The 14,306-nt window shown below is 40.6% G+C and overlaps 1 protein-coding gene across 8 annotated transcripts in view; it reads right to left on the bottom strand.

Annotated features, from left to right (window-relative positions):
* The window catches only part of Nedd4l (neural precursor cell expressed, developmentally down-regulated 4-like, E3 ubiquitin protein ligase), a 349,282-nt gene that overhangs the window by 72,941 nt on the left and 262,035 nt on the right, over nt 1-14,306 (bottom strand). For 7 of the 8 annotated variants that reach the window (XM_005372988.2, XM_013511013.1, XM_013510994.1 and 4 more), the window contains 4 exons: nt 10,087-10,148; nt 9,836-9,938; nt 8,051-8,217; nt 1,877-2,009 (listed from right to left, as the gene is read on the bottom strand). In XM_005372988.2, the coding sequence (XP_005373045.1) occupies nt 1,877-2,009; nt 8,051-8,217; nt 9,836-9,938; nt 10,087-10,148 (465 nt within the window). Of the gene's footprint in view, nt 1-1,876; nt 2,010-8,050; nt 8,218-9,835; nt 9,939-10,086; nt 10,149-13,071; nt 13,161-14,306 lie in introns of all 8 variants that reach the window. The other variant, XM_013511005.1, reaches the window with a different exon arrangement.

Genomic DNA, 14,306 nt, shown 5'->3' with positions numbered 1-14,306 from the left:
TTGTTACTATATACTTGGGTTAGAGCAGTATTCTCAGGAGTTTAGAAATCATTTTCATAGGCTTTTTTTTTTTACTTTGACTGCTAAGGATTTATAGTGAAAAGAGTACAGATACTAAGATGTAATTACGCACTGAAATTTTCGTGGCTGTGGTATCATTAATTGGTTTTCTAATTTTGATCACTGCAACATTTGTGAAAGATCTTGCTCATACAATGTCTAAAAAGAACTGATCTAGTGACTGCATGGAGTTGTAAAGATAGCATGGACTATGATTTGTTTAATTCACATTCTTTTTCAGTAATGTACCATAATTGTTTAAAGGGGCAATTACAAACACTTGTATTTTTGGTAATGAATCTTTTTCAATACATCAAAATAACTCAGTAAAAACTTGCCTGTGAGACAAATAAGTTATAAGGCTCATTCAGTTGCTCAAATACGATACTATTCTTGTTGTTTAATAAGACATGGTTATTTTAGTTTGCATTTTGTGAATGAACAGTGATGTTGAACATTTTTTCATATATCTATTTGCCATTTCTATTACTTCATTGAGAGGTGTGTACTCATTGTAGATGCCCATTTTGGATTGGGTCTTTAAATTTGGGGGAGTCTAATCTTTTTTGAGTTCTTTATATATTCCAGATAGTAATTCTTTGCCTGAGGAACAGCTGGCAAGAATTTTTTCCCACTCTGTAGGTTCTATCTTTATTCTGCAAATTAAAACAATGCTGAGATTCCATCTCATCCCAGAAAGAATGGCTAGTATCAAAAAATCAACCAATAACAAGTGCTGGTGGGTCTGTGAGGAAAAAGGAACCCTTTAGCACTGTTGGTGGAAGTGTAGACTGCTGCAACCACTGTGGAAATCAGTGTGCAGATTGTTAAAAAAGACTAGGCCTAGAGGTTCCATTTGATCCAGCTATTCCCCTTCTTGGTACCTTCCCAAAAGAATTAAAAGCATCATACCAGTGATATATGCACACCTATGTTTATAGCGGCACAGTTTGTAATAGCTAAACCTTGGAAACAGTCCAAATGCACATCAACTAGTGAACTGATAAAGAAGATGTGTTTTTTTTTATACAGTGGCATACTGTACTACTTTGCCATAAAGAAGGATAAGCCTGAGACATTTCTAGGTAAATAGATGCAACCTGAGTCCATATTCTTAACTGAAATAAATCAGATACACATATAAATACCACATTGTTTCTCTGGTTTGAGAAACCAAAAGTGTAAATAAAGACAAAAATGTGTAATAGGTATTGTGAAATAAGAAAAAATATTCAAATAGGGAGGAGAACGAGGAAAGGCGGGGAAGGAAAGAAGGGAGAAGTAAAATGAGAAAAGAAGGAAAAAATGGAAACAAAGCTTCTGTAAACAGGGAAGGGAGAGGGATTAAAGGGAGGGAAAAGGAACGGGGGAAAAAAAAGAAACAAGTTATATCATGTACAGGTAAAAATTGTCTACGATGAATATGATTGTCATATACACCTAAACTGTACCAATAAAATCTGATTGTAAAAGAAAAAAAAAAGAATTTCTGAATAGCTGTATGTGGGGAAAAAAAAGGATATGGCTAGACCCTGAGGAAAAATAAATTACAAAGTGAAAATGTCTCAAGATTTTCATACTAGAAATAGTGCCCATTGCTTCTGTAGTGATAAAAGGCCACTATACTTGTCAAACATGGCTTTTATAAGCACCTTCTAAATTAAGTAACACCCACTGAGTAATCATTTAGCTATAAGACCACGATCTTTACATTCTAGACAAGCTTTACTGAGAAATGAAATCACAGTGCAAAGTAACCCTCTGAGCCAAGGAAAGACTGGGCTCTGAGTCGGAAGGGGCACCGGGGACACCGTACCTCAGGGCCCTCTCCACCTTCGGAGGCCTCGGGCTCCAAGTCCTCACTGATGTGCCTGCGTGAGCGGAAACGCCTGTGTGCAGCCTCCTGGTTGATCTGCCTAATGTTGTTGTCTGATTCGGAAGACACATCCCTGAGGTTGGCAGAAGGGGTGCAAGAACAGAAGCGATATTCAGTCCCGGCCGTCCAACCCTCACCCTGATCACCAAATCTGAGCACTCTATCTGCGCTGTCTATCTGAGCTATGCTACAATGCCAGGTTCATTTCAATCAAATAAAAGCAGTTTTTCAGTGCAGCTTCCAGGCATGCATAGAGCTCCCTCAGTATATACAGGGATTGGTTCCAGGATCCCCTCACCTTCCTCATAGATGCTCAGGTCTCACATAAAATGGCACAGTGTTTGCATAGAACACACATGACCTCCTGTATACTTTAATCATCTCTGGATTTCCGAAAGAATTTAATACAATGTAAGTGCGTTATGAAAAACTGCTACATTGCCTTTTATTTTTTATTTATTTTTGCTACCAGAAACGGAACTCATGACCTTGCATTTGCCAGGCAGGTGCTATGCTGCTGAGCTATATCCCTGGCCCTACACTGTCTTTTAGAGAATAATGACAGGAGAAAGAAGTCCATAGAGGTTCAGTATAGTGCAATTTATTTAAAGAATCCACCAATGACAAAAAAAATGCTGTATTTGTCATAATTGATCAAAGACTACAAACCATGCAAATTCAAGACTGCAATCTGGAAGAAAGCACTCCTGAACCACTGTGATTTTTCTCAACTGCTTTCTATCTCATTGTGACAAAATCTCACCATCGCACTACTGACTCCTCCTTCCCCACAAAGCTACTACTTTTAAAAATCCAAATAAACACTAGGAGTGAACTTCTCCAACCAACTGCATTTGACAAACACTGTAACTGCAAAAGTCATGAGCTATACTTTTGTGACGTAACATTCCCAATTCAGGATCTGAATGCACCAACTTAGTCTTGAAAACATTTTGCAGTGTATTACAGATGATCACACTTTGGGAGAAACAGGCGGTCAGGGTAGAAGTTTAAATGCCACAATATTTTTCATGACACTTCTGGGCACTTTCACTAAAGCCCCATGTGGAGTTAGAGGAAATTATGTTTCACGTTAATGTTTCCAGATAGTTGAGGTTATTTTAGACAAAGTAAAATACAGTATTAATCAGGAACCCTAAGTATACTTTCTAAAATGAAGTTTTAAAATTTCCATACAGTCTCTAACTTACATTATATTCCAAATAAAAGAACTTGCTTAATTAAATGAACCAGTGTAGCTAATTAGACTAGTTGCTTGCTTAACTGAATGAAAAGGGCCTCCCTTCTGTGACACTGTCACCGCCTAAGTCCATGTAAGCCTAGACTAATGTAAGACTATTTCAAGTCAACGGTTGACTTTTGGACACTAGCTACCTAAATAGTTAAGTATTCCAATCAAATATTCTTTACATTACTAACTTTCCTGGTAAAGCAGATAGCGTGAAGGTGAAGTTCTATTTAATCCACATTTAAATTCTAATTCCTTATTATTTAAGTTTGAATTAATAAAATTTATTGTTTGTACAATCATACAAATTTTTCGCACCTTTAAAATGTTTACTCTGCATATTTTATTATATTAAATATAATTACAGTACAATAGTACACTGGTGATAGCTTCAGGAAACCGATTAATATGATCATAGATGAAATTATTAAAACTGAGTACATTGATAAATCTTTATTTATTTATTTATTTTTGGCTTTTTGAGACAGGGTCTCTCTATGCAGTTCAGGCTGGCCTTGAGCTCACTTTGTAGCCCAGGCTGGTCTCAAACTCACAGTGATCCACCTGCCTCAGTCTCCCAAGTGCTAGGATTACAGGCGTGCCCCACCACACTTGGCTCATTGATAAATCTTATTATAGTACAAAACCAGAATGACTAAAACTGACATTACTGATTATGCTAGCTACTGTATTTGTGATTTTATGTTGCTGTAGTAATTTTTATGACATTTGATTTTTAAGTACACTTGATTGTAAAATATAAACAATTACTATACAACAACAACAAACAACTTGGAAGGAAAATGATGAGAATATAAAGTATGTAAATAAATACAGTAGAGCAAGGTGGCAAAGGAAGCAATATGGCACCTTCTTTCACTTTTTATTAAGGATGAAAGCAATTTCACTTGACAGTACTTCGGATCTCTGAGTTTTATGAAGGTTTTAAATTTTCCTTGAAATGCCAGTTGTGGCTATCACCCAGTCACAGTGAGGGAATAACCTGTACACAGCTCTACGTGCCAGGCCCTGAAGGGCAAGTGCATACTGAATTATTACAAGTACAAGGACTGTGAGAAGTAGTGAAGAGTAAGACTTTAATATTACTACATCTACACCTCACATTCTTCAGAAATACACAAAAGTCACAATTCCAGGATTGACTTTTTAACGACAGAAGTGGGTTTAAAATCAGTTATGGCAGTTTTCCTTAAACAAGCTCACATAATCAGTAATCAGTGTGAAGCAGAAACAACTAAACAGTTTCAGAAGCAAAATAATTCTGGTGTTGAAATTTTAACCAGGACTTACATGGTGACAATGTTCACAGCAGGGAGGCTCTTTTCATTTAATTGAGCAAATAAGCAGGCTGTTGAAATGCACTAAAAGTTTAAATGGTCACTACTGGGAAGATGGCCACTTATAATAATTTATGACCTGATCAATTGAAATAAACGATGATTTATTTGTGGGCCACAAAGTAATTTAAGAAATGGCCACTTCAGTTTTCCTTTAGTCATTAGCTCTGTATGTCTACATTTGACTTTCAAGAGAAATAACACAAGTGACAAGAGTAACAGTAGAGCAAGCTGCCTTGAAATCAAGGTCAGTGCCAACTGAGATCAGTGGGTCAGATAATTTTTATTCCCCATTCAGTGTGACTGCAGTGTTGCTCTGAACCATGCAGAGATGATTATTAAATTACTACTAAACAGATATAGAAAATATTTATAATAAAAAGGGTTAAAGCAAGGGCTTCAATTTAACAACTTTATTTTCACTTACAGAACGTCACAAGATAATTTGTTTACTGTTTAAAAATCTATGTTTACACAGATAACTTGCAGTCTACATTTTGGTAAGATTTTAAAAATTCTATGATTAGGGCTGTTTTAAAAGCCATCACCACAACTGAACAGGCAGGCATGAGGGGCTCCAGAGCCATTGCTGCTAAAGGTCTGGGTCCAGGCCTAGACAGTGTGCCACACCATGTACCTAAAACCACTTCCGTAAGTGGCTCCTGTACTCAACCATTCATTTAAAAATGTAGGTTGCTCAGCTTCTACTTTGTGCCAGGCACAAGGGCTAGATCTATAAATAAGGAAATATAGTCCTAACAGGCAAGAGAAGACTTTGTGCTCTACGCCTTGACTAGTCAGGTACAAAGGCTCCTGGGACAGCTGGACAGAAGAGGAAGGCCTGTCAGCTGAGCTGGAAAGGGGCATGCACTAGACTCTTGGTTCTTGTTGGCTTGGGGTGCTACCCTCAGGACCCAGCAACAAGAGGAAAGAAGGAGAAGGCGCGGTGATAGCGCCACTGGATGAATTCCGGCAGGAGACCTGGGTGAAGAAGGACTTTGCAGAAACATCCTGAGAGCATGGGAAAGTCAAAGACAAAACAAACACCTATTTTCTGTGGATTGAGGTTTAGGGTACAAGTCTGTAGCAAAGAGGGCAGGAACGAAGAGTCTTTGAGGACGTCTTAAACGCTTTGCTTAGCACATGGTAATTGCTATGATTTCCTCAGATAACCTGTCAGTTAATGTATTTTCTAACAACATCAATTTCCTTCTGAAGTACGATGCAGTATTCTGTGAAAACTGAATTATGAAAAAAATCTACTTTTGAGTTAACACAATTCTTAATCATAGTTCTGGAGACCCAATGGTTTTTGGCCAAGCAAAATAACATTAAAGAGAAAGACCCCAAACTCACAAAAGTGCAGAGGGCAAGAGGTGCTAGCGTGGCCGCCATCTAACTTTTCTTTTGCTTTCTAGAAGCCACGCCCTGTGGAGATGAGGGCGTTCTTGCATTCCATCAAGCTCTTTTGACGTCTTTGTGGTTCAGTCTCTCCCTGTGACTGTGTCTCATGGATGGGGACAGTCATGTCACTAACTTCTCCCTAAACCACATGTCAACCTGAACTTGTATTAAGACCTGCTTTTCCTCGTTGCTTCTGGAGTCATGATGAGCCACTATCGTATAACGTGTATCTTTGGTTTTGCCTTGGTTCTCTGGGACACCGCCACCAATGACAGTATTTTTAAAAAGACCCTGTTCTTAAGGTATCGTTGACACATAAAAAGTTGTACTTATTTAATGGACACATCTTGAAGAGTCTGGGGATAAGCGTGCAACTGTGAAACCACACGAAATCATAAAGACAGAATATTTAAAGACACGTAAAGTGTTTTCTCAGAATTCTGTCACTGGAGTTTCTTAACTCTGAGGCCACGAAAGTAGCAATTGTCCTTTATTCCCTAGAGGACAGACTTCACTCTATATGGTACTCATGAATGAAGTTGAACATTTTTCCCTCTATGTTCAGAGATTAGTATTTCAATAATACATTTAATATATTCAGAGATTAATAGTTCTTCTTTTGTGATTTGTTTCTGGATGCCTTTCCGCAGAGGCCGCCCGACACTGTGGCTACCACAGAGCCCAGCCTTTCTAGGTAGTCCTTCCCGTGCTGCTTAGCAAAGGCAGGCAATAGTGCTTTTAGGACACTGCTACCACCATTCTTCTCACCGAGCATGCAATCAGGCCCAAGGTGATCCGAAGTCATTTTTACTACAAATAGCTAGAGTAGTCAAAGTGGCTTACCACACTGTTAATAGCTGTGATCACTAATGACAGAGAAACAGTAAAACATAATAAAAAGTATCAGTTAAACCATTTCCATGTAGATTTATTACCGTAACGTCCTGATACTTACGCTTTCCTGGGGGGCAATAACAGCCATGCTAGGTGGTCTTAAGTGGACAAGGATGGCTGGTTGCCACCAGAATAGCTCAGGGAGGACTGGTAATTCGTGCTCCAGAGTCTACAAGTCTTACCTCCACATTAAATAGAACCCACTCCAGCTGACTTGGCCACTTTCCCCACCCAGTCATATGTGGAATATCTTTGCAATTCCCGACAATAATGGGTTTATAAGAACACTTTCCAGCATACTACTGATACTATCTGTTTAAAATGCAGAATTAGCAAATTTCTTTCCATTCAGATTGAAGAGAAAATTATCTCCCCCACTACACTTGCATTTATTGCATATTAAAAAATTATATAGTAATATATAATGTATAATCGATAATTACCCTCCTTGTCTTGGCTACTAGGAAGCTTGTAACTTGTAGGATAATATTTCCTTTCCTTAGTACTTCGGTTTTGTCTCTTACTGTATCAGTAGATTTGACCGAGCTAGACAATATGACTTAATAGCAAGCTCCTTCAAAACCTTGTTTATAGAAGTTGAGGTTTGACTAGGATTTCTCTGTGAGGGAGCAAAACACTGCTTGGCTCACTGCATCTCTGAGGCTGGTGAACAATGAAAATAAACAAACGAACAGTAATCACTAATTCTGACTTTGCAAACCCCCTATGTGCTTCTAATTATATCCAGGGGGTAATATATACATTTCCCAAAAAGGAAAAAAGAAGCTTTTGAGAGTGTCTGTAAATCAAATAATTAAAAGAAACAGAAATTCAGAAACATAAAGAAAACAGAAAATTGAAAAGCCAATTTTCGTTGCTCTTTTCTATCCTGGGTCAGTCAGGAAGGAATCTGAAGGAGAACAGAGCAATAAATCACCAAACACAAATCTTGGAACAACAGAGGTCAGAATCTATGAATAAGATACATGGAACAATGCAGTTCACCCTGCAAATGACAGTGGGTACAGGCACAAGGCCTCGCCTCTTCCTCCCGATGCACAAGTTCTGACTGCTCTCACACTGTACCCCAGAGAAGAGGAACCACCCGCCTTATGGATGCCAGATGTACTTCCCAGCCTGTCGCAGAGCGGCTTGAACTCACTTCTAACTGCAGAGCTGACCAGGTGTTCCTGCCGTTGGGATACTCACATTAAGCTGGGTCGGTGCCACTGTGTGGTCCGGTTGTTGTGGTTGACGTAGTACGTTCGGCCTAAATTGTCCACTTTCTCTTCCCAGCCTGGGGGCAGAGGCGGAGGAGGAAGCTCCTCCTGGTGCTGAGAAGCTGAGTCGTTGGAGTCAACAACTTCCCACCCGTGCTGTGGAATAAAAGTGGAAGATTATGAGGGTGATTCTGCAGACAGTGGGAGAAAGACAATGACAATGTGTTCTGCATGTCCTGCTTTGCTCTCTCATGCCCTGCTGGGTTCTTGCAGTGGCTTCATGTGCCACACTGGAATAAATTCCCCCAAAAGGGCACACAAACACTTTCAGGTCTCAAAAATCTTTTGAGCAATGGTCAGTTAATTGTACCACTTGCTAAGGAGGACTACACTGGGGGAAGCTTTGTGGGTTTGGATATGCAGTCGGTGAAGGGCCTTAGGACTCATTGTACTCTTTCATATCTCATGTTGTCAGTATGATTTGAGGCCCTTCAGGGCCGTAGAAAGCTGTGCCAACAACATGGGCCACATTGCAGCCGCTGTCCCATCAGCATCTCAAGGTAAGATGTGTCGTGCACACATGTGTTCTAATAGACAGCATGGTACGGGTGAAGGGGGCCTCAGAGTTCTGGTGTCTCCACACAGGCTGGTCCTGAGGATGGAATGCGAGGAGGTAAAGCCTCCACTCTGCGTCTGCTATGATCCCAGGGGCCAGAAGTCTGAAAGCTGCTGCCACTGCTACTTAGGCTCTGCACACAAAGAGGCTTCACGGTACCAGGGTTAGAGTTACACTTTACAATGCATACTTTAGGCATTAAGTATTGCTTTTCTAACATCCCCTAGTAAAGTCACTGGAAAATTAAGTAATTCACTGGTTACTGCAGTTGGAAGGCAAGATGAGTGTAAAAAATTCCTTGGATTTGACATAAAAATCTGTTGCTGTGCTCATGAAATCTCAGTCTCCACAATGGCCTGCCACCCACTTCAGCCCTTGTCACATGGGCAGAGCTGTGAGCCCACAGTGGGCACTGCCTGGAACAGTGGCCTCCTGGTTGGAGAGGGTTTGGTAAACCTGTCCACAACACATTATTCACATATCACATATATGCGACAGCTGCAAACAGATGTGAGAACAGCCACGGAGAGGCCTTGTTCCACAGATGCTTTCCAAATGTTAAAAGAACATGTTTTTTTTTTTTAAAAGCACTGTCTCAGCATGTGCTGAGAAGGTATAAAGGGACCCACAATACAAATACAGTATATGACAAGAAAATTAAGAGGCTGCTGTTCCAGGAGAGCTAATTCCAAGGAGGCCTTTCCAGAGGGGGGCTGTTCTAATGTATGCTCTCACCTGTGGATCAAACAACTCGGAAAAGGGGAGAGATTTTCTAAATGGTCATATCCACTCCGGAGCAATTTCAAGTGCTAAATGGCACTTACAAGGAGCTGGAAGTCCAACGCAGGAACAGCCTCAGGTGTATGAGGATAATTTTGTGGGTGGTGGGGCTGCTGATACAAGATGTTCTGTACTGTCTAAGGAGCACTCTCCCCAGTTATTAGTGTTGCAGCAGAAAATGAAAAGTTAAACTTTTTCACTGAAACACACACACTGGGTAGACTATCAAAGACACATTCAGGGCAATGTAAGTCCTTTCATATTAACTTCACAAACTTTTAACTTTCTCCAATGCAAAATCTCACGCTGGAATATGAGTGAGTAAGGTCTTAGCCAGAAATACATGCTCAGGCCCGGGCCTGCAGCTCTCCCACCTACCTCCATGTCATCTCTTTGCTCGCTGTTTTCTTCATCCTGACCTCCATTTTTTGGCATGTAGGCCATTTTCAACCGCAAAAATCCCTTAACTCGAGATTTATGACTGCACAAAGGAAAAAAATTGGTTATAACAGATATAACTTGCTTACACCCTTCCTTTTTATGGCAACTGATGAAACTGTCCTCAGAAAAACCAATACCTGACATTCGCAAGCTGCCTCCCCCTATCCTGTCCACCCTCTCACTCTCACCTTCTTGGTCGGAGGAGAAAGTCCTTAAATGTATAAGGTCGCTCCATGGTTGGATCTTCTGTCTATGGAAAGAAACAGTAAATTACGTCTCAATATTCCTGACAATTTTGTACTATAGAAACACCAAGCCAGATTATACGGGATACCTTTCTGTATTTCAGAACATGGCAAGGGTGAAAATGGAGTTGATTCTTCAATTACTTTCGATGATTAATTAAACATCTGATAGGCCATGGGGCTTTGTCTACTTAAGATCCACTAGATGTCACTGTCCACATCAGGTTTTAGGAGTCAACCCCAGCCACAGACAAATGACAAAATTATAGTTGCCACTGCCAAGTGTAATTTTCTAACTGCAGGGTGCAGCCTCAGTCCTATGGAACCCATTAGCTTTGAAGAAGCAGTGGCCACTGATGCTTTGTTATCCCTGACACTTCAGAAATCTAAACTAGGAGTCAACAGAACTCCCTACATCTAGTTCTTTTTTTTTTTTTTTTTTTTTTGTGGTACCGGGGATCGAACTCATGACCTTGCGCTTGCCAGGCAGGCGCTTACGCTACTGAGCTATATCCCCAGCCCCTCAACATCTAGTTCTTGAAGGCAACTTTATTTCTCACATTAAATTATCATGTCATTTACCTAAATAAAATAACAGATATCTGCTGCACAGAGATTGTCTAGGAAGTACTACCAACTACCCTCAGCTGGGGCTTGTGAAACTCTGTGTGAAACTGGGATATTTATTCCCATGTAAAAGAAATCAGTATTCATTTTATTGCACAAATGGATGGCCCAACAAAGAAAGGAGCTAGAAATATAAGTGTTACTATTATTTTAAATACTATACATAGTTCAACTTCAAATACCTAGACTCTTCAAATGAATGCAACTTAAAGTACTTAACTTCTGTAGCAAGAGAGACAGACCACAGCACAATGACCTACTGTATCACTTATACTTGAAATGTTATTTTATTTATGTTACTCCTTGCTTTTACCTTCCACTGGCTTCTTACTTCTCTTAGAATAAAATGAAAATTCCTTCCTTTGACCTACAAGATATATGACCTGGCTTTTCCTTACCTTTAACCTCATTGTGAACTGATCTCCCTCATACTCTCCAGAATACTCCCGTCATTCTGGCCTCATCTGTCTTGTGTGCAAATCACATCTAATTCTGCTACAGACCCACATACTGGCAGGTCCCTCTGCTGGACAGCTGACTGCACACAGCATGGCTGTCTCCACTTTGCATCTCACCATCAGCGTTCCCATACTAATCTGGCATCATGAGCCTATACTCATCACTCTAGCATATCATTGTTCTTTATCTTCCTTTATCACTACCTGAGATTACCTTATTCATTTACTTATTTACCAGTTTACCATCCATCAGTTCTAGGATGTAAGCCTGTGAGATCAGAGACTTGAATTTGCTCATACTGTTTTACTGTTGCCAAGAATACTGCCCAGTGCTAAGTAAGTAGCACATGGATAAGTAGTTGATAAATTCATTTGATTTACAGAAATTAACAAGGCCCTGAAAAATCAGTATCATGGAAAAAAGTCTATTATATTCTCTGCACTTATTTACTAAGACAGTAAGCCAAACTTAGATAGTTGGGAATATTTGCTATTTAAAAAGTTTCCAAACGTACATCATGTATTATGGAAAATTTTGTAATTAAGAATACTATTTCTAGTCTCCCCTCCTTTTTCTCATTTACTTAATAAATAATTTTAGAGCAACACCATGGAGATAACACATTACCTGCCTTAGTGTTACAACTATATGGGAGGGTATCAACAAGTCACTAGGCTCTACAGATGAATTTACTGATGCAGCATGGAAAGAAAAGACTACTTTTGACTCGAGGACCAAAATGGTTTGGGGGTGAGTGGTACAACCCTACAAGAATGGGAAGATAATGGAAGGCAGGGAACTGGGAGAAAGGTTAGTGCCAGGTCAGGAAGCCAAAGAGCTCAAGCAAAGCATACAGAATCACTAGCCAGCACGAGGAACCTAGGAGCAGCAGGCCATGCAAGAGGGAGCAGAGAAGAGCACAGAGCTCAGAGGGCTCTGGAAATGAATCTGTTTAAAAAACTAATACCACATCAAGAGAAGATTCTCCCAGATCTGTCCTCTGGCTTTCTTATTTACAGAGCCAGGTGCTCTGGGGACAAGGTCCTTAACTCTTTTCTTTGCTCTGTGGTCTTCATCAATAATCTGTGTGTATGTGTGTACATGTGTGCTCGCACATGCCTGCTGGAGATTGAACCCAGGGCCTTCTGCATGGTACGAAAGTCCTCTACTATGGAGCTACACCCCCAGCCCTAGCAAGTAGATTTTATAGGATTGCTGTGAGGATAAACCCATCCATGGTCCTAACAAGGGCAGCTGACACACTTAATAAATGTGGCCATTTTCATCATTGGTCAATTCTACATTTTTGTATTATATGAGAATTGCCAACTCAATGTTGTTCAACAAAAGGCAGGGAGCTGGAAAATCTCTAGCAAGAATAAGACGATGATCTGTAGATGACTATTCTTGGTACTTATCCAGGTTCCAAACTGATCATGTTCCCTGGAGAAAAGCCAAGTGGAGATTCCTAGGATGACACTGGGCGTATTCCTGGTGGGAAGGTATTGCAAACAGATGGATACGAATTCAAAAGAAACTCTTAGATTCACAGTGCTGTCACCTTAAGGAGAGCAGCTGCTTCCACAGAAGTGCAGTTGTTTAACATGGAGTGAGATAAACAATTCTGTAGGCAAATGAAGAGGAAAGGCCTTGCTGGATCCCCAAATTTACCTTGCTACAACTACAAGAAGCTCCCAAGCCTCAGGCTATTCCTGCTTCTTGTGCCCTTAACTGTGCCTAGGTGTACACTGATGCTGGGGAAGTGAAGGGAGGTCTGGCACTGCCACCAACCTGCAGACCACTGGACAAATCAGGTACTTCTCTGGGCTGAGGTTTCCTTACCTGGAAAATACGCTCAGAAATGGTAAGTGCCTTTAAACTCCCCGCAAGCTCCATGATATTGATTCTGCACACGAGTAGGAATCACTCTCCTGCCATCAGCCATAAACATAAGAAGGATGAAAGAATGTTGGCCACCTAGGTAAGCCTGAAGTATAGTTAGGCATCACTTTAAAAATACTTTGCTCTAGGAAAACTAAAATTCCAAAGTTATGACTGCTGTAAGTAGCATTTGATGGAGATGGGAAACATTAACATTTTAAAAATAGCTCTACCTGCCTCAGTACACTGTCCACGGATGCAGAAATTCTGTGGCTGGGCAGAGGTAGGAGTGCTGGGGGCTCTAGAGAAGGGCAGGCACAAGAGACTAGAAAGAGCCAAGAAAAAGTCCCGAGGTGCAATAGGCAAGTAACCTGTCACAATTTCATTCTGTTAATTCTTGTAGTTGTGTGTTATGTTGTTATTCTTGTAGTTACTTCTTATCCCAAAATAATTAGATATAAATTATTACATACTATATGGACGTTAGGCAATGCTATACTGAGTTGAGCAGGCAAACATGCAGATGGTGGTTTAAAATGACCAACGATCACACGCAGCTACAGCTGGTGCTGCTCCTGGTGCTGGCGGAGAAGATGGCAGGAGCTGTGTCTAAACGGCAGCCCAGGCACAGGCTGGTAGGGGAGCAGGACCTTCCTCAATTATAGCCTTCCATCCCCTCTGCACGCCTCTCTGGTGTTCAGCTGCCAGCATCTCCTAGGTAACACATATGTCATCACAGCCCTGAAGCCTCTGATCAGGGAACACTGGAACAGTTCCACTGCTCTATCACAGAGCTGGATGGAAAGTCGGTCTTGTCTATGCAAGCACCCTCACATTACAGGAAAACAGAGGCCCAGAAAGGAATACTAACTTGGTTAAGGTTACCCTGGCAACTCCTATCTCCCAGATAGAAGCCAGTAATGTCTGTGAGATTCTTATCTTTCAAAGGCCAACTTGTGGAGACTTCTCAGAGCATGGATTTGTGTTTCCTTATTTCCCTGACCAGCAGAAAGGGTGAGCCTACTAATCCTACTTGTTCTCCCTTCCCTGTACTCCTCCTGTCAAAGTGCAATAAAACAGAAAAGAAATATTGAAGATAAGCAAACCACCCAGAATAGAAACAAAGGAAATACAGGTCCCTACTGTTGTAGACAACTTGAATCATATTTCCTATCCATTTTTTCCACAGATAAAAT

This window comes from Chinchilla lanigera, unplaced genomic scaffold (genome assembly GCF_000276665.1).
Source record: "Chinchilla lanigera isolate Chin_1 unplaced genomic scaffold, ChiLan1.0 scaffold00001, whole genome shotgun sequence".
Lineage (NCBI taxonomy): Eukaryota > Metazoa > Chordata > Mammalia > Rodentia > Chinchillidae > Chinchilla > Chinchilla lanigera.
Note: the sequence above shows the minus strand (reverse complement) of the source record. Positions and strands in the feature narration are given on the sequence as shown.